The 24,676-nt window shown below is 45.0% G+C and overlaps 1 protein-coding gene across 1 annotated transcript in view; it reads right to left on the bottom strand.

Annotated features, from left to right (window-relative positions):
* Positions 1-24,676, bottom strand: part of pygl (phosphorylase, glycogen, liver) — a 171,466-nt gene that overhangs the window by 95,003 nt on the left and 51,787 nt on the right. Inside the window, exons 6-7 of the mRNA XM_041214190.1 lie at positions 24,171-24,282; positions 5,743-5,825 (exon numbers count right to left, since the gene is read on the bottom strand). Of these exons, the coding sequence (XP_041070124.1) occupies positions 5,743-5,825; positions 24,171-24,282 (195 nt within the window). The remainder of the gene's footprint in view (positions 1-5,742; positions 5,826-24,170; positions 24,283-24,676) is intronic.

Genomic DNA, 24,676 nt, shown 5'->3' with positions numbered 1-24,676 from the left:
CAGGCAGCTCCCACAATGCCTACATCCTCAGACACTCCAAGGTGCCAGGGCTCTTCAGTGCTCTGGCTTGGCTTGATAGATGGCTGCTGGGTGACAAGGGCTATCCCCTCAGAATGTGGCTTATGACGTCTCTCTGCCATCCAATATGAGAAGCTGAGTGGCACTACAATAGGAGCCACGCCTCCACAACGGCTGTGGTGGAGAGAGACATCGATCTTCTCAAGATGCACTTCTAATGCCTAGACCGTTCAGGGGGCGCATTCCAGTACCCTGCAGATTGTGTCGCGGTGGATAGTGGTTGCATGCTGTGCTCTCCACAATCTTATGCTGGAAAGGGGGGATGCAGTGGACGATGAAGACATTGACGCAGTGGATGCGGCTGCACTGATTCTGAGGATGAGGAAGCACAGGGGAATGCTGAGGGGCTAAACGCTGACCAGGGACTACACCAGGAGGCAGGGACACCAGGGAGACTTTAATGCAATGAACCTTCAGCTAGCTCCACACAAATGGATCAGGAGGACCAGCCTGCCTGGCGCTTCCATACGCGGCACTTAAGTGCTAAATCTGCCACTTCATCGGCTGTAACTAAGGACTTTGGACATAAACTTCAATGTCCACTCAAACACTCATAACATGAATGTAAAACATACAAATGCAGAACAAAGGAGCCACCCTCAGCCACAGTAACATATCTGGTTTTAATTTGCACCATCATAAGGTCACACAAAGTCCAAACAAAACGTTTTTCAAGCATAAACAAATAATTCCCTAATCTAGGGCCAACACAAAAGCACCAGTGAGAAACCCGTGGTGTGCCTAAGGTGCCTTATGCTTACGTTTACGGGTGCTATGTCTTGGTGCCGCCCCATTGCTCAGAGTGGCATCTGAGACAGCCTGCTGACTCTGTTGGCCTCGATGACCTTGGCGGCTGATCACTGGCCTGTGGAGTCTGTGCTGGCCCCGCCTTGGCGGGATCTGCCAGGTCCACAGCTGACATCTCCCCAGTTGTCGCAGCCTCACCCGATGAAGAGGTCACTGGGAGAGGGGTGGAGCAGCTGTTGCCCTCATCCAGACCGCCGTGAGAGGAGCCCCCTGATATGACAGACAGCTGCTCTGCCGATGTGAGGTTGCCCTGACCTCCCTGCTCATGGTCGATGGATGGGCAACAAGCTGGGAAGCTTGAAGCCCACACCATCTCCCACATTGGCAATGACCAGCTGTGGCCACTGGCGCTGTGAAGGCTTGCAGGTCCGAGCATAACCCCAGGAGAACCTGCTTGTTCTCCTGGAGGCCCTTCTCCATGAGAGTTGGCACTCTCTCCACGAAGGAAGCATGATGCTCTGCCATGAGGTTCATTGCATCACTGATGCTCCACGTGGACTCCTCCACCACGGACACCAAACAAAGCATAGTCTCATGCAACACTCCCAGATGCTCCCGCATCTGCAGCTGCTGCGTCATGGATGACTCCAGAGGCACGTCATCATGCACCGACTGAGCACATGCCTGGTCCCCTGCAGTCCTCCGACTGCTGGCACCATCGGCACTCTCTGTCTCTGCCAGCTCCTCCAGCGATTGTGAAGTGCCCTTTCCACTATGCCCTGGGACGCGCCCCGGGACACTAGCCGATGTTGCAATGCCCACCGAGGTGCTAGTATCTGCGCTGGTTCCTGCCTTGCAGAAATGGTGTGATGCAGGTGACACCTGAGGGCCCTCAGGTGTGAGAGGGGGCATCTGGAATTGCTCCTGGTGGACGGGCTCTGATGATGCTGAAATTAACAACAAGGACAGTGGATCAGTTAGCTTTCACACAGTGACACACTTCATCCCTTTCCCCCGGCTCATTCTGAGCTCAACCTTCTAGAACCTATGGAAACGTATATTGGTGAGGTGGCAAATAGTTAGGAGGATACCCTTACAGGTGGATACATACGGACTGGTCAGATGCCTAAGGAATGCCAAATGGAATGTTACGTGGATAAGCGTGAGGTGATACACTTGGGCAGGAAAAACAAGGCACGGGAATACACGAGGAAGGGTAGGACCATGAAAAGTAAGGAGGATCAGAGGGTCCTTGCTGGGCATGTCAATAGGCCCCTTTAAGGTAGCGGGACAGGTAGATTAGGCGTTTAAGAAGGTAAATGTCATACTTGCCTTTATTAGCCATGGAATATAATATAGGAACAGGGAGGTCATGTTGCAAATGCAGAAAATGCTGCCTAGGCCGCAGCTATAGTTCTGCATGCAGTTGTAATATGCGCTTCACGAGAGGGATGTGACTGGAGTGCAGAGAGTGCAGAGGTCATTGACCAGGATGCTGGCTGGGCTGGAGAGTTTGACTTATGAGGAGACATCGTATAGACTGGGGTTATTTCTCCTGGAGCAGAGGAGATTGAGGGATGACATTATTGAGGGTTATAACAATATGAGGGGCATAGATAGAGTCGACAGAAAGGAACTTTTCCCTATGGCAGAGGGATGAGTAACCTGGTGGCATTGATTTAAGGTAAGGGGTTTAAGGTTGACAGGTGATGTGGTGAGCAACTTTTGCACACAGTGATGTGGGACACACTGGCTGAAAGGGCAATGGACCTCCTAACATGTAATAAGTATTTGGATGTGCAGTTGCGATGCCATTGCATACAAGGCCATGGGGATAGTGGACAGAAATGGGATAAGGCGACTTTGGAAGGTGATTGACATGTGAATCTTTGAAGGGCCATGGGACCTTTGTCTATGATCCACACCTCTGACTCTATCACTCTGTGACCGAGCAATGTTGCAACAATAACAAATCAAACAATCATCAATGCTATGGATGGTGGGAAGACAGAGCGGATGTCACTGTTGACCTCAAATACCTGGCCATTCCACCCCAGCCTCATCGACACCAGTGGACCTGGGCGCATGTCGACTTTCAAGCTCCAGGGCATCCTGCTCAAAACAGCTTAAAATCATGAGCTGGGCCTGGCTGCCTCCAGTCCACAAATGCTCGCATGCATTGTGAGCATTCTTCTCCTAAAAAACAGAGAAGACCATTCATTGTGGCTAATTGCACATGGACTCTGCACACACACACTGCACCCCAACCACAGTGGCCCATCTCAGGTCTCCAGTGCCTCCTCTTCCTGCTACTGCTGATCAGTCACACAAAGATAGTACGCCGGCTCCCAACACCGCCCCCCTCCAATGGCCACTTGGACACATTCTGTCGAGGGCAGCAGATGGCTCTTAGCCACGAGACCTTGAAGCTCCCTTTCTACAATCTCATCACCGTGAATAGGACATGTGTTGGAGTTCTGAGTACATGCCTAGCCGCATCTCCTGCAGGTTGCCCCCAGACTAGTCATATGCGACTAAGAGCAACACATGGTGCAGGGGAGAACTCATCTCCTCATCGACTACTGAGGCTGATGTAAGCATGGCCACTATCTGCTTGCCCGCCCAGTGTATGAGAAACGCCCAACATGATTCAATACAGTCACGACAGTAAGACTTGTAGGGGAGGCCCCCAAATGCTAAGGCTATCTGCTGGGTTAAATGCCCAGTGCCAACATGGTACTCACCCTTCCTGAGTGCAACAAATCGTTGAAGCGCTTACGGCACTGGATCCAGGTGCGCCGCACCATTTCACGGGAGCTCACCACCTCTGGCACCTCCTCCCAGGCACGTTTGGTCATGTTGGGGGGGTACCAACACCTCCCACCATGCTGCCACCTCCTTGAGGAGGGCAGCAAGGCAGTCATCAGAAAAGCAAGGGGCACATTGGCTCCCTGCTGGCCAACCCTGCTCCTGTGGCAGACACTGCAGCTTGCTCTGCTCCTCTGCCCTTCCCTCCAGCGTGCCCTGATCAGCAGACCCCCTGTGGTGTGACCTCGACATGGCCATTGTGAGCAGCCTACACGAGGCTGCCAGGCCTTCCTTTAAACAGACTGCCAGGTCGCCATTGGACCCGGTGGTCTGTGCACACCCGCCGCAGCTCACACACTCCCGCTATTCACGGGAGTTGGAAATGCGCTGGGCAGGCCTGCACAAAATGGCAGCACAGCTCCGATCGCCGGCACCGATTGCGTCTGCGCCCCCCCGCAGCCGCTCCTGCTCCGCCCGCCCAACAGGCAGAAAATTCTGTCCATGAACCCAATTACCAATTATACAGCTACTAGTGAATGGTCATCAACATGAACTGTTAACTCTATGGCCTGGATCTTCTGAAGAACAGCAATCATTGTTGGATTGTCATTCCACTCAAACATTGCCCCTGACTTGCCGCTGCTCCGCATTTCTTCCAGGACATTCCAAGCCAGTGTTCTCAGAAATGCAAAGCACAGTGTCCCTCGGAGTCCTCTGTTGCAGTGGAGAAGAGTCAGGGAGAAGGCAAGACATGCCCCCTTTTTAAGGCTCTAGCTGCTGTTTGGTAAGTTTGAAGGTCCAGCTTGAACGTTAGCGAATGGATGAGTGGATGAATGAGTGAATAGGTAGGGTGGTAAGGCGGGTGAGGCATGTGGTTATGATGTGTGAGGTAGCAGGTGGGTGAGGAGAGGTGGTAAATGGATGAGGTGGCAGGTAGGTGAGGTGGAAGGTAGTGAGTTGGATTAGGTTGGGGAACTGTTGTGTTGGGTCGGGTGGGTAGTCGGGTCAAGTGTAGATGGGTGGTCAGTGCATAGTTGGGTGGGGGGGTTTGGACGTATAGTAATCTGACTGGGTCGGGGGAGTAGTCGGGGGTCAGTGTAGGTGATTGGGAGGTCAATTCTGTAGTAATCCAGAAGTTAGACTAGGTTTTAAATTGTCTAACATTTCCTGGCTAACTATCTAGGTAAGTACATTGGAACTGACCCAAGCCTCTGATTCTAACTCAGTTGGAGACATTCACAGAGGGTCCCAGGGTGCGGGCGAATTGCCCACTGAAAGTTGAAACTTCCTGGGCAATTCCCATGTAGGTCAGCGCGTCAGGAGTTCCACCGGGTCCCAATCTGCATTTCAGTGGTACATATGGTTTCCAATGATCTGGAGACCGGAATATTTGGGTCTACTTCTCCATTGATGCTGCCGGATCTGCTGAGTATTTCCAGCATTTTCTGTTTTTATTACTGGCAATTTTAGTTTGTTTGGTTATAGGCGATATCATTTAATATGTCTTTTAAGAAGCTAATTAATGCAATATTCAAATACATACAAACCCTGTTAAAATTCAGTATAAATATTCCTGTCAGCCTCATCTCCAAGCATATTCTTCGCAATTTTACATATATATCTTAGCATATTCCAGGAAAAGGATAGGATTCCAATTTGCAGCTATTACCTAAAATGGGCATTGTGGATTTGAATAAAAATTGGGTGGTCTCTACAGCAAACAGCTGATCTGCTACTCAAGTTTTATGCCTGGTGGAAAGCTGAAAATCTATCCTGTCGACTTTTGTTGATTCTACATTTGTACGTACAAAATACTTTGCAACAAGTTAAAAAAATTATTTGATGATTTTGTTTTCAAATCTAAGATCTAATGTAAATCTAAATTTGCTTAGAGACAAGGCTGACTATATATACTGAATTTTATAAGTGTATTGTATTTGAACATTGCAATAGTTAGTTTTTGAAAGACAAATTCAATCATATTGGCTGTAAGAGAGAGAGTTACTGCTGACATTGTAGTCAAGCAAAACTTAAAATTACCAGTCACTCTTTAATTATATAAATACACAGACATATACAATACTTTTGGAAAATGTTCTTAGTGCCTACATTATCATTAGGGTAGAGGACTCTGCTAATATTTTCAGCCACATTTCTGTCCAAAACAGCCTGGATGTAGTCCCCAACATTAACTGTTAAGAAATAAAGAAATGCTGTTTAATATAAAGTGTAGCGACATACACAACTTTGACTGCAATTCCAAAGAAAGAACAGAAATGACAGCTACCAGTAACACTGAATTGCAGTTACTGTCAAAACAAATGTACAGGTCACATCATCATACTTCCTTTACACTAAAAGAATGCAATGTATGTTTTAGTGGGGAAAAAATAAAAACTTATGTAATAAAACCGGTGTGATATAAGGGATTCTTGACTGTAATGCTCTGACATTACAGTTCCTGCATCATGCACTTTGATTCACTCAACTAATAAAAAAAAACCTGTTGATCTAAACTCACCTGTAATTATGCAAACTTAGGAAAATGTCCCAGATCTGAAAGCCAACCAGTCAAATCACTCAAAAATTAATTTGAAATCTGTTCAGCCTCTATTTTTTTCTGAATAGCTGAAAGTTTGTAACATATAATTAAGATATACTAATTACATATTTGAAAATAAAATGGCTAAACTTAAAAACATAAAAGACAATTTTCTGAGATCTTGCAATATTCTATGTGTCAATTAAAGGAAACCAGTGTCCGAATGCTTGTACTCTGTTGAGTGTGGAATGTGAAAGTGTGGATGTGAAGGTCACTAATGCCTTTCACTTGCTATATAATGGGAGCAGGGGTGGGGGGGGGTGAAACCGAGAGCAAGTGGGTATTGTTACAGAAACAATGAAGGACTTGATAGAACTTGCATTGTTGGGATATGGCAAATCCTTTAAGTAATGCAATGATCTTTATTAAGAACCACAAGGAGAAAATATCACAGGAGAAACAGAGACTTTGTATTACCTTTGGTAACATAGAGTTATGAAGCACAAGTATTATAAGGAGAATTTGTTTTTTGTATAGCTTTGTACAATTGTATAATTTAGAAGCTAAAAGGTGGTACCAATTTGTCAAACTGGATTTATTTGGCTCCTATTTAGACATGCTAATTAAGATAAGTTAAGGACCAAATCAGTCTTGGAATAAAAGAATTAATTCCTGCTCAATAGCCAATCAGATCTGGTTTGTGTCTAGTATGGTTACAGTGAATGCACACAGATGGAAACGTGTTTGTACTCGAAAGAGTTACAGTGAATGCACCAGTTGTGCACAGCACCTTGGCGAATCATTCATTGTAACCAAATGGTTAAGTTTCTCAAAATTCAAACATTCTAAAATATTGGGCTTATATAAATGTTATTACTCAACTTGCCAGCCAGTTGGGTTTTAATCATTTAAACAATCTTATTTTATAGAAGAAAACCAATTTAAAGGTGCTTGCCTATTTAATCATTTGTATCCCGAGAAATGTTAAAACAACAGTGTAATATTTTTATCTAGTGCAGTTTTATAATGTTCACAATCCATATGGTAATTCTTCATTTAAGAGGGGTGATAATATTTTTTCAGGTATGATTTAAGATGGATTTTTTTTTTGGCCTTTTTGCCTGAAGTACTAATAAAATGGTAAATTTGATACCATCACAGATCACAGCTTTGCCATCTTAGGAATTCTGCCTACTCCCTTATAAAGCAAGCACTATCCCAATAACATTGCTATTTCCCCAAACATCTAGGCAGTTACTCAAGCATCCCGATAACTAACTCTGTGCTATAGATGATATATATTGGCTTCCATCACAAGATCAGAAATTTTGCTTTTGCAGTATTATATTAAGCTTAAGAGCAGGAACTAGGATTGTAAGAGATACAACATGATATTAGGAAGACTTTTTGCTCAGAGCAAAGAAACTGCAATTATGAATACTCAACTGCACCAAACATGGCTTTTGTTCCATGTTTCTATGTGCATTGGTTCCCCAGCCTGCCAAGCAATTTGTAGCTGCCATAAGTCATTAGTGATCTATTCCACACAGCCACAAAAAGTATAAATAAAACATCTTGCAATCCAATATAATAAAAGGAATTAATCTTATTCAGTTACCTTGAGGCAGTGATTTTAATCAAGGCTTTTATTCAATACTTTCAGTTGCATGTTACTTTTTTATTTGTCTGTTTTATTCAAGCTGCTTTTGAGGTTGCAGGTTAGCATGAATGCTCCCCAAACTAATCATGCCCTCTATCAAGGCCCTTTCAGCCTCCTTCACAGATTCCATATGCTCTTCCTAATCCTTAAAAACACACATACAAAATGTTCTAATTTCCCATGAGTGACACCAAGAAGACCCACATCTTTACAAGTAATGGGAGTGAAAAACAGATTATAGCAGATTATCTGGTCATTATATGCCCTGCTTTATTTACCTTTCCATTGAAATCAACATTAAGAATGGTGTGGAATGGGCAGTTGATCCACTGCAGCCTATTTCCACTCTCGCACCATTGAAATTCACCTTTGCAATGTCAGATAATTTTCTTTGGGCAATGCTGTGAGGGATTAACTAGTAATACAATAAAATTAATATGATTGTGTACACATCCTGTTTGTTATTCTCAACCACAAGAAAATTTCAGCCAAATCATCGGCAAATTTCTGTCACACTTTAATTTGATCAGTTTAATAATATATTCATAACACACGTAAGACTGACATTTATGTACATTTACAATTTTTTATTTCCATTTGTAATATATATAAGGTGGCAAAGCAATTAAGCCATCCAAAATACATTTTCAAACACTTTTCATCTGCCATTTTTTTCTCAGTAATTCATGTTTCTAATATTCAGAACTAAAAAAAAAAATTGCTTTAATTTAACACTTTTCACGGCCACCAAATGTCTCAAAGCGCTTTACAACCAACGAAATACTTCTGTTTGAAGAATAGTCACTGTTGTCGTGAAAAGTATCTAACATATTCCTAACACCATTATCCATAAAGGTATCACTGGTATTAATTTTTTTTTACATTAAGATCACAGCCACTCTCAAATGCCTGGGTTTGAAGTTGCTGATTTAGCCGAGATGCTTCTCTGCACTATCAGTAGACTAAGGGTGTATGGAATTTTCCATCCTACATCAGTAGGATGTCAGTGAAAGAGTCTTATATTTAAATTATATGTCTCCTCATTGTGTAAAAGGATTTTTGATTTTCTATGAGTTCATATTAACCATTGGAAAACAAACCACAATTTTTTTTTCCGAGTTAGTAACTGTTTGATGGTTAGCTTTAATACAGCACAAGTTAGAGACATCTAGTCAGTCAAAGAAAGACAGTGCCTCCTCATCCTAATTTGAGTTCTGTTTTTTCATTTTTCCAAATAAAGCACAAATGAATTGAATTTTGAAAGCTTAAGTAAACACATGGGGCAGAATTTTTAGATCCCAATGGAGGCCAGAATGGAGCTGGGTGAGTGTTAAAAATAGCATTGGCTGGCTTCCCATCACCATTCCTACCACTGATGAGTTTCATGAGGACAGGGGAAGGTGGGCCATGGAAACACCCAGATTCAGGAATAAGGTCAATTAAAGTAGTTAATGAGTTAATTGCCAGTTTGTTGTGGTGCAGTTTGGGATATTGCAAGGGAGACACATGTTGCACACTGGATCAGGAACAGACCAGATGCATGGAGGGAGCACCACAGTGGAGAGCCAATCATGGCGGCACCATCAACTTCGGGGGGCCCATAAAAGGTAGCATGGCTGAGAGAGGCATTCAACCATTGACAAATGGTGACATTGGATGTGAAGAGGTTGTGGGGAGAGTGGTCTGTAAGCGCTCAGGCAGCGGAGAGAGTCGTGACCTTCTTGGCATCTTGGGGGCACAAGAGGCAAGGACTAGGCTTCCAGCAATATGGGAAGTCCAGCTGAGTGTGAGGAAGGCAACAGGTAGTAATGGGAGCACAGTTCTCAGAACTTGTGACTAATGGTGATGAGGGTCAACATACTCAGCACCAGAGGCACAGCCCGGGCATGAGGGGAACAGAGGAGCAGGAAGGCAACAGAGGCCATACCCTTAGTGTAGGATCTACTGTCTAAGATGGAGCTACCTGGACATTTTGGAGAAACAGTGCCACAGCAGACTATGCCATCCAGGTAGATGGTCATTGATTTGTGCACTGCTCGCCATGCCCAGCTAGCTGCAGTAAAATCACTGAGGCCTTAAATTTATTCGCTTCTGGCTTCTTCCAAAGATCAGCAGTGGACTTTGGTGGCGTTTCACAAACACCTGCACACCACTGAATCTCTCAGGTCACTGTTGCCTTATTTGCAACAGCTAGACAGTATATTCAATTTCAGGCAATTGGGGCCTCACAGGCACAAAGGGCAGTGGGGTTTGCCTCCATCAATGGATTCCCCCATGTGCAGGGCATCATTGATTGCATCCATGTGGCCATCAAGGCACTGAGTGACTGGCCTGTGAGATTAATTAACAGGAAGGCTTCCACTCCTTCAATGTTCCGCTGGTCTGAATAAGAGCTTCCTATGTGTCTACTTGTTTTCCTGGTAGCTGCCTTGACTCCTTCATCCTCTGCCAATCTAGAGTGCTGCAGCTCTTCATTCCGTTCACAAACCCCTTGAAGAGGTAGCTACTCACTCTTCTATGAGAACCCGAGGCAGAGGCACAGACAAACTACAACTGAAGCCACTTACTCGCAGGGACTACCACTGAGCAGACAATAAGCTTTCTGAAAATGCAGTTCTGGTGCCTGGACAGTCAGGTAGCATCCTGAAGTGCTTCTGCATTGTGTGGTCTTTTGTGCTTTCCATAACGTAAACCTCTTAGAGAGGAGTGAACCTTGGAGAAGGTGAAGTGCTAGATCGATGCAGCTTGTCAGAGGACGAAGATGCATAACAGAGAGGTGCCCCAGCTGCACAGGGAGGTGGCTGGGCACAGTGCAAGACTCCAGGGTCTCTTTAGAGTGCTGCCAATATCAGGGATCCATGCGTGTTTCAGTTCAGCCCTTCTAACCTGGGAACAGCATGTTCTGGAACTTACTTTGAGCTGCCTGTGAGAACACTTCTGGTGAAAACGCAGCCTTGAATGGATCCACTCTTACGGTCAGTGAATGATGTGGATCTGTCCAGAGATTTCACCGTCATTCTTCACCACCACTTTGCTTTTTTCAAATTTTGTCATTAAAACATGTGAACTCACCTGTCTGAAGTCATGTGTTCATATTTACATTGTGTTCAAAGAGTGGAGAAGTGCACATTTACAGGTGAAGCAAACTACAGTGACAAACACGGTGCTCTGCCTGATGAGGTGGCCTCTGCTCTCAGCCACATCTACACAGTGTTTCACTTATGGGCTTGAATGAGGTGGAGGCAGCCTACTTGCTTGTCACTGCTTATGGCTAAGGTGATCGTCCTTGTCATGGAGAGAAGCTGCTGCACCAGTTTGACCACATTGGCAGCCTCAGTCACTGGGCCCTGCTGCATTAATGGCCCCTAAGTAAGAGGGGCCAAGGAGGATAATGATGATAATGGCACACATCCTCCTGGCCAGGCTGGTGCTCCACATGGCTGGAGGAGAGCATCAGTTGGGACACAAGTGGCGTTCCCTCCAAACATCTCTGTGCCATCAGCTCCATGGACTAGTCCATATTACAGAGCATGGTATGCATTCTATGAATGTAAGTGTGCAGTTCCAGCATGCACCCATTGCTGCTGTATTTGGTTCTCCATGAGGATGGCCAATCTCTCAATGGAGGGATTCACGCATTCAAAGCCCTGAGTCATAGTGGTGCACGAGCTGAATGGACTCCTCCGTTCTGAACCATGATCTGCACTGCTTCAGTGAACTCTGACATGTAGGGACATATCTGTTGCTGCTAGTAGAGCCTCCTTTTTTATGACTCCCGAGGCCCTGCATCTCCACGGCTGAGCATGGCTGTGTCTGTCCACCATCCTTTGAAGGGGACTGCCCATAGCTGCTTCCCTGTCCTCCTCCTGCACACTTGTGACATGCTCATCTAATCACGCATGAGGACCCACCAATGTGAGTGTATGTGCACTGGTGGAAGGTGCACTTCTAAGATGTGACAGTGCTTATTCTGTTGTCTCTGTTTCCATCGATTACTCCAGTGATCTTGCAGGACTTTGTCCTTTGCCCTCCATGTCAGAACCTGCAGGAGACAAAAGAAAAGATCATGATAGCTATCCTTTGACTGCAGAAACTGCAGTACTGAGTCTTCCCACTGTAGCTGAGTCTTTGCATGCTTTAGGACGGGGACTTCAGTCCCTTCATCTACAGATTGCAATGTCTTTTGACCCTCTCCATCAGAAACGGCATTTCTCCTACCCTATTTATTCCTGAGGGGCTACCCTGGCAATCTCCATGGCTCCTTACGCCATGGCAGACATGATGTGGGGACTCCTTCTCCTGACAGTATGTTGTGGGCAGGTGTCACAGAGTTCCATCATTCTCTCTGTGTGCATCTCCATGACAGGAGCTTTATTACAGAAGGAATGTGCACTGCCATCAGCCAGACTGGAATCAAACATGCACGGATGCAATATGAGGATCTATAGTGTCTCTTCATTGCATGGTGTCATCATCCTCCACAAATCTAGCAGCTATGAGGGCTTTCCAAGCATGCCTGCCTTGTCTGGTCATCATGATGGCCTCATTGCCATCATTGTCGCTTTCAAGGTCCTCCTCATCTCCATCCCTGTCAATGTCCTCCTCACTGGAGGAGATGGTCTGCTCCTCCTCAGCCAACTCCTCTCCCCGTCGCAGCGCTAGGTTGTAAAGAGTGCAGCAGGCATCGATGATGCCTGACACCCTCTGTGGACTATATTGCAGGGCTCCACCAGATTGGTCCAGGGACCGAAACCTCATTTTCAGGATCCAGATGGATTGCTCCACCAAGGTGTGAGTTTCAGCATGAGCTTCGTTATAACTTCACTCCACTGCAGCTGCCGCATGGGTGTCATCAGCCACATCCTCTGTGGGTAGCCCTTGTCCCTAAGAAGCAAGCCCTGCAGCCTCTGTGGACTCTGGAAGACGTGAGGGGTCTGAGACAGACTGAGAATGTAGGAGTCATGGACACTCCCTGGGAACCATGCGCAGACCTGCAGGATGCATTTGTGGTGATCGCACACCACTGAAAATTCAGCGAATGGAAGGCCTTGCTGCTGACATAGTTGACTGCGTGGTGTGACGGAGATCTGAGCACCACGAGTGCAGTCCATGGCACCCTGCACCCATGGGAAACCTGAGATCCGGTCAAATCCCAGCACTCTTGCAACCTGGCTTTCCTGGTCATGGGAGAAATGTGCAAAGTTGTGTGCTTTTGCAAAGATGTCATCCGGGACCTCATTTGTGGGTGGAGGCTTGCGATAGCTCACAGAGGCCACCTATGGAGCCCTGAAAGGAGCCACTGGCATAAAAATTGAGCACCGTGGTCACTTTCATGGCCATGGGCAGTGGATGCCCTTCATGTCCCCATGGTGCCAAATCCTGCAGCAGCTGGCAGATGTGACCGACCAGTTCCTTAGACTTGTGGTCTTCAGAGACACTGGTTCTCAGTCATCTCCAGGAATGAAAGGCGGTGTCTACCAACCCTGGGTTTAGCTAGGCACCGAACAGCGACAGCTTGCTGTGGCTCTTTAGTAGCGTGTGCAGGAGCCCCAGCTGCCCCTTCTTCCTGAGGGTGCTGCTCCTCCATCTGCCCAGCCAGGCGTCTCCATTGTTCTCTTCTCCTTTGTCTCCACTCTCTGTATGCCATGAGGAATACAGCTAGGTCACCAGGCTCCATGCTCCTGATATACTCTTCCTGCAGGATGAAAGAAAGAGATGTGTGGGTTAGCTTGGGTGTTCTAAGAACCTCTCTTGATTAAGTCTGATGGCCTTGTAACTTATCATGGAGACTGCTGGCCACCACTTGAATAGCCATCGTTTAGTGCACTGCATGGCTGCCCAAGACCCCACCAACCTCCACTCCACTCCACCTGACCGATTGGTGGCAGCTTTGCCCATTGGGCTGCATGCTGTGCTCTCAGCTCAGGTGCAGGCATTCTCCTAACCTGCAATGCAAGGCTGCACTGTTAGCTTTAACCATGGGGGAGACAGGTCCAAACCTAAATGATGACATTGCAGGGGACCTTGAGCACCACTACAAGTGTCTGCTCCATGGCTAGATTTAAGGAGATTGTACAACGTGCTCAGTCGGCCAATTGTTCTGCAGTCCACGAAAGCGGTCATTAGTTTGCAGTCTGTGCCTAAGTGGTGAAAGATTCAGGAGCATATGATGGTAATTTCATGCCTCTGTGATGCTTGAGTGGGCAGATAAGCTAGAGGCCTAACTCCAAGCATGTCAATGTGGCTGTGTCTGAACTGTCTCAGCTGCAAAAGAATGGTCATTTTTTACAAGGTTTCCCTAATGTGTGGCCACTTCCCTCGCCCACCCCACCCCGCACATGCTTGTGCATTACCATCAACCACACCCCCCCAACTTGCCTCAACCACAGTGCAGCTCTTGCCCCGGCACTGCACTGTCAGCCAGCAGGAAAATTCCAAATGTACGATTCCAAATGTAGAAAAATATATTTGAATAAGAATTGATTTCCTGATTTTAATAGCCTGGCCTCTCCAAGCTGAAGCCAGGGATTTATAAGAAGCTGCTAATTCACAGAAAGTTTCTCGACAACCAACCTCAGGATGTGCCTAATTAGACCACAGCCCCACAGCCACAGAAGAGGTTTTAATTTTAGTTCCTAGCATCCAAACATCATAATCATGCTTCAGGCCCAAGGCTATCTATTAGCAGTGCCATGGGAGATCTACTGGTAATACATAATGTCTTGGATTTTGCTTTGATAATGACAGCAAAACTGTCAGCATTCACATTATTACTCCACTGAAACTGACAGCAACCGCTGGAATCCACACATGCATAGAGTAACAAGGAAATCCGGGAATTGCTGTCAATGATTCTACAATTTGCAGAAGGTGTGCTGTTAAGGCAGACATTGCCCCACCACTTCTGCAACCGAATGGAATTATTTGAATTGATGGGACCTTCCACTCTTACATTGTTAGTCGCACTGCAAAAACACCTGAAAAAGTTACACCTCGTTATAAATCGCAGTTCTGGTTTCTATCCAGAAGAAAGGGGATTCTACCAAGTGCAAACACTCAATATCGCTGGCTCTTATGGTGGTTTTTCAGACTGTTGCAACGTACTTGCTGGGTGCAGAGGCCCACAGAGCAATCAGCAGAAAGGGTAAATTTCCAAACTGAAAAAACTTAGAGATGGAGTAAACAGTGAAGAGGACAGTAACAGACCAGGAACAGACAGTAGGACATAGACTTATGAAATGGCCAGATACATGGCTGATAAAATTTAATGCAGAGAAGTGCAGTGGTGCATTTTGAAAAGAAACATGCTGAGAGGTAGCTTAAACTAAACAGGAGTGCAGAAGCAGGAAGACAAGAAGGTTCACATACACATGTCTTTGAAGGTAGCCATGCAAGTTGATAAGGCTGTTAAAAAAGCTGATAGATCTTTAGCTTTACAAATTGAGGCATACGGCACAAAAGCAAGGAAGTTATATTGAATCTTCATAAATCACTGGTTAGACTCAGCTGCATCCAATTCTGGACACCACACTTTAGAAAGGGTGTCAAGGCCTTGGAGAGGGTGCAGAGGAGATTAACTAGGATAGTACCAGGGAAGAAAGGATTTCAGTTATCTGGAGAGCCCAGAGAAACTTGGATTGTTCTCCTCAGAGCAAAGAGGTTAAGAGGAGATTTAAGTAGAGATGTCCAAAATTATGAGAGATTTTGATAAGAGTAAAAAGGGAAAAACTGTTTCCAATGGCAGAAAGGACAGTTACCAGAAGACACAGGTTTAAAATATTTGGCAAAAAAGGTAGGGGGAAACAAGGAAATTTTTTTTTGAGAGTTATGATCTAGAATGCATTGTCTGACAGGGTGGTAGAAGCAGAACCAATAGCAACTTTCAAATGGGATTTGGATATTTACTTGAAAAGGAAAAATTTGCAGGATGATGAGGAAAGAGCAAAGGAGTGGGGCTAACTGTTAGCTCTTTCAGAAAGCAGTACAAACATTATAGGTCAAATGGCCTCTTTCTGTTCAATATGATTTATGACTTATGTTATACTCTTGTTCAAACAAGAGTGTAAAGACCCATTACAGGGCAGTGAGCTTAACCTTGGTGGTAGGAAAGCTTTTAGAAACGATAATGTGTGACAAAATTAACAGTTATTAGGACAAATGTGGATTAATTAAAGAAAGCCAGCAAGGATTTGTTTAGGGTAAATCCATGATAAAGACTTGCTGTGATAGCTATAAGAGGCTGAATGAATAAAATAGTAATCTATTCAGCACCCATAGATGGGTAAAGAAACTCTAATGTGAAACACAATGTGCGGAAGTTTCCTGAAGAATCAAAGGCAGCTTTGGAGACAGGCCAGCCAACAAATTTTCACCACAGAACAATGGAATGAGATCAAACTTTATCTTACTTACTGTTTTTGGAGTGATTGAAGAAATGTGCATGCTAAATACATGAAAATCCAGTCCAGATTGCATTCCACCATTACAATTCTGGACTTCACCAGCATATAAGTAGGTTTAAAGTCAAATTCCATAAAAGTAAGGAACTCAGACTGTTTAAAAGGATGACTGATCATACAGAACCCAAGAACGAGTAATGACTTTAATTTGGAACAGTCCTTTTCTTTGAGTGGGACATGATAGGTGATATGATGTTGTGGGAAATGGAGTCATCAATAACTGCAGATTGCATTTGGGAGGCATTTACAGGGAAAATATAGCCCTCATGGCTCTCTTCCTGATCACTCATTCTGCACATCCCTCACTCTTATCATAACTCTTGCCCTTTTACCTTCACACTAACTCCTCCTCATCCTATCCCCTTGTTCACTCTAGTCATTACCTTTTACCTCTTCCCCTTTAAACTATTGGCTCAAGTTCTGTATATTTTCATACCCAGCACTCCACTGTTATTCACCTCACCCACAGTCATTCATCCACTGCTCCCCCAATACCACACTCCCCCAAGGATGAATAGAGAGAGACTAGATGCCTTCTGACCCTTACTAATCTCCATCCTTCTTTACTCCTTAGTTTCTTTGTTTCTGCCAAAGTCTTTGTTTGATTTCAAAATACAACTTACTTGTTCTTTAAAAAATAATTAGAATGAGGACATCTTTCCCTATCTGTGTCTCTTTTTCTCTGACTCATAGTTCTTAGAAATTAGAATCTCTATTTTAGAGGTGAAACAATTAGAACATTTACCTTTTCTGTCAATAAAATACAGATGAGAATTAGTTGGCTTTAGAATTCATCTTTACATAAATTTCATAAAATTGGCATGAGGAAAGACACTCTTTGGTTAATATACTTCCTGAAGTCGATAGCAAATAAAATCAAAGCTACAACAGGTGTGCAATCATTAAAATGTCATTTCACTCGCGCTGTCTCACATATATATAGTTTCCCTGTTTAAAAAGATCAATATAAACTTTTATCTGAATCAAGATTTTGAATCTTTCCTCTAGCTTTACTTCAAATAATTTTTAAAAGCAACTGAGCGTAAACTTCTAGAATCTAAATAAATATATTCTATCAGCACAGCTGATTGAATGGTACTGACATATCTTGAGAAATTATATACATTTCACATACTCAGGCTACAATTTCCAAATTCAGCTCACAATTCTAAACAAAATATCAAGTTCAAGCACTTCTTTTGAGTAGATTGAGACTAAGGATAATAAGTTAAAAAAACGTCTTCAAAGTTGTAAAATGACAATTCAAAAGGTTAAGTGCAATCAAAATGGATAAAAAAAATTTCATTAGGCACTTTGGGAGGTCTGTGAGGAATAGGTAATATATTGGTTTGATATGTAGTGGTTTGATTACTGGGTGAGAAATTTACATATGCAATGACCCTTATAAATATGAAGATAGGAATTTATAATGGGGAAAAATGGCACAAAAGTGTGACAAAAAGACAAGAATAAGTAAAGGTTTATAGAAAGGAAATGCAGGCAGATGTAAGATTATTGATACACATAGATATTAATATACATTTCCTACTGGTTCTTCTACACTATTGTCAATGTTAGCCTGATGATACACTAGTTGCTTTACCTTTGTCTTTTTTAAAGTACAGGGTACATAATAAAATGCTAGTATCAAAATGGAGGTTAGTACCTGGTGTTTGGAACTACCAGATGGGGCATAGGAAGTCATAAGGTTTAGCAACATAGGACCCCAGGGAAAGATGGTCCCAGTGGTTGCCAGAATTGGGCAGAGGGTCCTGTGCTGTAATGTTGCAGCCCAAAGGGAAGTTCTGGAGTTGAACATCACATTGGCATGGGGAAGAGGTTGCAGGAGGTTAGTAGCATCGAGGGAGTCGTTCTAAATGTTAGCAGCATTATGGGGTGGATCCTAAAGCTAATAGGAAGGGAGGAGGCTCATGGCTTTTGGAGACACTGAAGTAATGATCTGAAATTTCACAACACTGGAATGGTAGACCTGCGATTTGATAGAACTAGGGAGTGTTGTGTAGCCCTTTTCACTACTGAAGAGGGATTCATACAGTCAGCAGAACCGGGGAGGCAAATGTTATGGATCAATAGCATTGACGGAGGTCTTCCAGTGTCTGTGAGAGATGGAGATGAAGAGTCATGAGGATCTGAGAAAGAGGGGAGGAGGGGAGGGAGTGGCATGAAGTGTCATGGCATCAGGTGGCACTAGAAAGGTTCCAGAGATTCAAGAGTACAAGAGGGAGATGGTTCCATGACCTGACCTGGGGGGCAGGAGGGGAGAGGGAGGAGTGCAGGAGCTCAATGTTCTGGCAGCACAGGGTGATTGTTTAGATGTTTGGCCAGAATTTTGACAACAGCATGCCATTCCAATGTGTCCGGAGCTGTGTGCCATTTCTGCTTTCTCTCTTTTTGCCATATCCCTCTCCCCCATGCCAAGGTGATGTTCAATTTCAGGACTTCCCTCTGAGCTGTAACATTGCAACAGAGGACCCTCTGCCCAATTCTAAAATTCAAGTGCTAGCAGCGTACATGAAAAACACGTGTTATTTGGCAGTGGGGGAAGCTTTCTATTGATGAATCCCACCATCAGCTGACAATGCTGCATCTACGGGCAGCCTATTAAAGAGCCTCCTGTTTAAACACTGCCAGAACACTGCAGTGCTTGAGAGTGCCATATTTGTCGGAGAGATGTGTGACCGCTAAGTCAAACTAGCTCCAAGGTTCAACGATACTTCCCTGCACATTTTTCTCAGGCCGTTAGGAAAGGCAGGAGGTGCTCTTTCCTGAAGACTGCATTAGAAGGCCCTCTCACTAGACCAAGGCGGCTTGGATGGACGTGGCAGAGGTAAGCAACTGTGCTGAACCTGGGTCCGGTGCAGGAAATGGGTCAACGAATTGCTCCAATCCAACAGGATAAATGCCACTGTCACACCTCAATAGGAGTCTCTTGTGTCATCAATAATGTATATGCGCAAGTGGGTAGCAATGCCAGAAGAGTAAAAGAGTGGTCAGCCCCTAGTGTCACATGGAAATTGAGGCAAAATGTGTGGAAGTTTGTCCTTTGTATGTAGTTGGATGCAACGTGTGAATGTATGTGTGATGGGGATGCATGCAGACAAGGGGATTAGGTGCCACTTGACATGTCACTTACTCTGCACTTTGTCAGGAAGGACAAGCAGATGTATAATGACAGGGAGAGAAGATGCATAGAAGGAGGAGATCCTGACATCAGTCTCCTCACAGCAGCAGAGTAGGAGGTGATGGAAAATGCTGGGGAAGAGGGAGCACAATTAGTTGCAGATGGCAAGGCTAGAGCAGGCAGGCATAAGGAGGAAGAGGCAGCCATCCTGGTGGTTGCATATGGGCACACAGGATGGATGCAATGAAATGTGAACCACTCAAACTATGATGATTCATCATGTGATTTTTTTTGTTCTCCGTTACAGGTCATCACCATCCAAGTGCCTGGCCACAAGCACGAAAGGAGCCTGGGCAAAACAGCCACTGCCCCAGAAGATGCACTGTCATCTACTTCATCATCCACATCTGCCAGCACAGTCACAACCACATGGTCCGCCGAGTGGTCGCATGTAGATTCAGAAGCACAGTGCGGCAAGCACCCCACAGATGTGCCCTAGCAGCTGAGGGAGGATGTGGCAGTCCAGTACCCAGATGATCAGAGGACTGCTGGAGATCAGACCCCTGTTGAGCCACACACTGATGGTGAGGCCTCTGGTCATGGCCAAAAGAAGCCTGCTGGACATGCAGCAGAGACTAGGGAAGAATATGGCAGAGATGCCAGGGATTAAATGTAACTTTGAGTGGGGTATGTAGGAATCCACGCATGCCATGAGTTCTGCCAGGTCTCAGGCATTTGAGTGCATGGCTTCATCCATGGAATAGGATGGCTACCAGCATGGTGAGCCAGTTGAGCATCCAATCCATATGCAATCTGATCTGCATTCAATCGTTTTAGCCATGGGCTGTGTGCAGCAGTGGCTAGGCAAGAGGGTGATGAGGCCTCTCTCCAGGAGCCCCTTTCCCTTAGGGAGGTGCCACTGTGTACCCAGATTGTGGACGAACATGTGCTAGGTGCCCCAGCGTCTTCATCTCAGGCCACCCCAGGGTTAGTGGTATCTCCTCATCCCCTCCACCAAGGACTTCAACAGTTCCAGCAGGCAGGGCTGAGGGGGAAGCTCCTGTACCAGAGCAGAAGACCTCTGGTAGGCAAAACCCTCAAGGCCCCATGCCTCCAGAGGATGCCAGCTAAGGTCATCAAAGGCAACGGGGCATGACACTGAGCAGAATGCCTCTGCCTCAGCTGCTGATGTCGGGGTTGCACCTAGACGTAGTGGTGGAAAATTAAATTGGAAAAAGCATGAGCACTAAGGCGGCATGGGTGATTTTTCCATGTCTTTCTGACTTGTAAAAATACGTACAACATAACTTATTTTCTGTAATCGTTCGTAATATTGAAAATTGTTGGGGCCTAACATAGCAATAGGTGTAATGGTCACGACCCGTCCATGTTTCTCACAATGGGATGGCTAGAGAGGTGATAGGCATACAGACATTATTCCTGAATGAGATGTGTTGCATTTTTGTGCATTCTATATTGAATGTTCATGTGAATTGTTACATTTGTGATGATCATTCTGTGAAACATGGCTCAAGATGTATGCACAGCTATCCCCACTGCGCCCCCGCCATCTATGCATGCTGGAGGATATGGCCCACTTTACTCTCAGCGGGTATAAATGAGGCAGGTGCCGTAGTAATCAAAGCACTTGAAAATGGCACTGGATCAGCATAATTGGGCAAGGCAGGCTGTTGCATGGATATCCATGTATCCCTAAGATGTCCTTTGTGCCAGCACTCACTGGTGAGCATGTGTGACAAAGCTCTGCTCCCCCTTCTATTCTACGTAGAATGCAGGTTTATAGTTAACTCAACAAGGGAGGATGGCAGGGCTAGGTCTACACCCCAGGAAGGCAATGGATGTCTGGAGATGGAGTGATGATTATGCAGATTTGTTGTTGTTGTGCGAACTTTGTGTGGATTAGGTTGTTCCTGGCATCCTTTACATGTCTCCCCATTGCCCTGGTATCCATGAAAGTCATGTGGATTTATGGCCTCCTCCTCATGCTCTGACAAATCTTGCCATCTGAGGAGGGGTGATTATCCTTGCGCTCTTCCTCTTGCAACATCTGCCTGCGTTGCAGCGCCACATTGTGCAATGCACAGCAAACCATTATTATTTGTGACACCCGTTGGAGTGCATATCGCAGAGCCCCTTCAGATCAGTCAAGGCAGCAGAATAACATTTGAAGAAGCCCAATGGTGTGGTTTATGATGGCTCTGGTGCATGCATGGACTTGATTGTGGTGTTCCTCTGCCTTGCTCTGGGGATGCTTAACTGGCATCATCAGCCATAAATGTAGGGGATAGGCCTTGACACCAAGGATCCATCCATCAACCTGAGCTGGGGCTTCAAACCTCTGAGAGCTGTGAGTCGCGCAAGATGTTTTCATGACAGCTCCTTGGGAAATGAGCACCCACCTGCCTTATTCCCCCATGGTCGCACACCAGTTGTATATTCAACAAGTGAATCCCTTTATGATTTATAAATGCAGCTGGCTGCTCCCAGGGAGCTTTTATGGTCACATGAGTGCAGTTGATAACACCTTGCCTTTGAGGAAACCCAGTGATGATACTGAATGCGTCTAACCTTGCAGCTTGGCTGTCTTCTCAGTGGTAAAGTGGATAAACTCATTGGCGCGACTAAATTGGGCATCATTCACCTCCTATATTATGCACCACTGTGTATCAGCCTGTGAGATGCCACATATGTTGCCCATCATGCCCTGGAAGCCACCGCTGACATAGAAATTGAGCGTCATTGTAACCTTGAGGGCCATTGGTAGGGGTTCCCATGTGGCTGCATGTCTTGATAAACAATCCGACATATCTCGGTGACCATTTCCTAGGATATCCTCTGACGTCTCTGGGATCGCCTCGCTGACATCTGGGCATAGTTAGTTCTTGTCCTCTGGATGTGCTGATGTGCCCGTCTTAACCGAAGTTTTCCCTGGATGGCAGCGTCCAGACCAGCCTCCCCATGTAGTGCTGCCTGGTGTTGGTTGCAGCCTCTGTTGTTGGACAGCCAAAGCTCTCATTCTTCGCATTCTCTCATTCTCCTCCAGAGGTTGAAGGAATATTGGATGAAGAGACCCATGGTTATGGCAGTAATTACACTGTGTGAAGAAGGCAGACACACACGTGAGAGTGTGTATCTCCATGGTTCTCATCCACTTAATTATTAGGGAGACCCTTTAATCAGCCCATTGTGTGCAATATGAATTCCACCCACCCAAAGCGATCCTCCTCCCACTTCAATCAAGCTCATATTTAGAAAAACTGTGTTTGGAACGAGACCCTAGAAGTGTGGTGTGTATGACTTTTGAGAGCCATTCCTGTACCTTCTACCATCTTCCTATCACCTTCAGTTTGCCCCCATCACTTTTGATCCACCTAACATAACCTTTCCTCTCCCCTCTGTTACCCATGAACCCCTCCATTACCCTGGATCCTATTACCATTTCACTGCACATTCCATCTCTACCGGTTGACACCGGTGACCATCCCAAAGTCCACTGACCCTGAACCCTCCAGTTATCCTTCTCAATGCTTTTATCCACTCCTGTGATGCAGTCCCATGAAACCTTCCAATACCCGACCTGACTCTGGACCTGCCCCCATACAGAGTACAACTCCCCACTTCAACTGTAACTGTTCCCTCCACCATGCAGAATCTTCATTTTGACTGTTCATTAATAGCAATGATCCCGCGCTTTAGAATACAGGACCACCACATCCAGGGGGCTAGGCCCTTCCCTCAATCAGCACCTCCCTGCACCTAAACACCAACCTCTGTCCACCCTCCTCCGCATCTCCCTGCACCCAAACACCAACCTGTCTACCCTCCACTGCACTTCTCTGCACCCAAACACCAACATCTGTACACCCTCCTTTCCTTCCACTGCACTTCCCTGCACTTGAACACAAACCTTTCAACACCCACTGCCTTGTACCACAGAGTTCAACATGGACAGCTGCTTAACTTAGACACAACTGCACAAAGCATGCCACCTTTAAACAATTGTGAACTGGGTGCCACGAGATTGTCATGCACCGTTAACTTTATCCCAAGGGTAGAACTTCATTGAAAACCGGTTCACATTAATGTAATATATTTGGATGCCATGAATCCACAAGTATGAACCTACCGCAGGCTGGCACAATGTTCCACACGCCGCAAACATGCTGCTGACTTTATCTCTGAATCGCAAACTGCCATCGGGAAATTGAAATTTCACATCCCAGCTAGTTTTCCCACTCTTGTGGGCTCCATAAAATTCCCCTACAATACTGAAAAAAAATCCCAAAAGGTACAGCAGCTGCACTTCAAAATTCAGCTTTCAATTGTGCAGGAGGGAACGCAGCAGGAATATATAATGTACTACCAAAAGGGAAGTTAAGGCACGTACTCGAAATTGTGTACTATTCCTAACCCCCTACTAGACACATTAGAAGTTTTACCATGCTAGTGTTCTAAAAACAGGCTTATAGAGTAGATAAAACATAAATGGCTCAAAACAGTTTTTATCTTGAATTTACAGATTGTAGGATGTTACAGCACAGAAATGAACTTTTCAATTCATCAAGTCTCTGCCACTGTTTATCTCCACTTTGTTTAGTACAACTCCCCATATCTTTTAATGTATTTATGATCTCTCCTATGCTTAAAATTATTTTTCTAATATCAGGACTGTTCAATTTATAGAATCAATGTTTATCGCAATAGAATACTTACAGTGATGCAAGTGGAAGTCGTTTGGTGCTTTGGCAGACCACAGCCTCATAGTGTTCACAGTGTTGTTCAGATATCCTGGCACTGGAGTGTCATATGGTATGGCAAGAACTACCTGCAGGTTTATCAGCAGCACAAAAGTTATTGTATTTTCAATACAGAGGAATGGACTACTGTCGTCCCATAATGAAGGGTACACATGTGAAAAAGCAATCTGTGTTTTTCTTTATAGATACATTTTCAGCATTTTCCATTTTTATTCAAATGTCTAGATTGTTAGGTTTATTCTTTTTGATTTGGTCTGCTTGTAACAAATTACAAGACACAGTAATTATAATATTCCAAATTTTTATTCTTTCATACAAAGGTCTGAACGTTATGCTTCAGCTGAAATGACAACCTTATTTTTGTTTAATTATTCTTAAAATATTTGATAACTGCCAGAAGAGTTTACAGCAGGCAGTATTGTCATATAATCATCTTGGAATGAAAGATTTTACAAGAAGTGC

The sequence above is a fragment of the Carcharodon carcharias genome, chromosome 20 (assembly GCF_017639515.1).
Source record: "Carcharodon carcharias isolate sCarCar2 chromosome 20, sCarCar2.pri, whole genome shotgun sequence".
NCBI classification, from domain to species: Eukaryota; Metazoa; Chordata; class Chondrichthyes; order Lamniformes; family Lamnidae; genus Carcharodon; species Carcharodon carcharias.
This window is presented reverse-complemented; position numbering and strand designations above follow the sequence as displayed.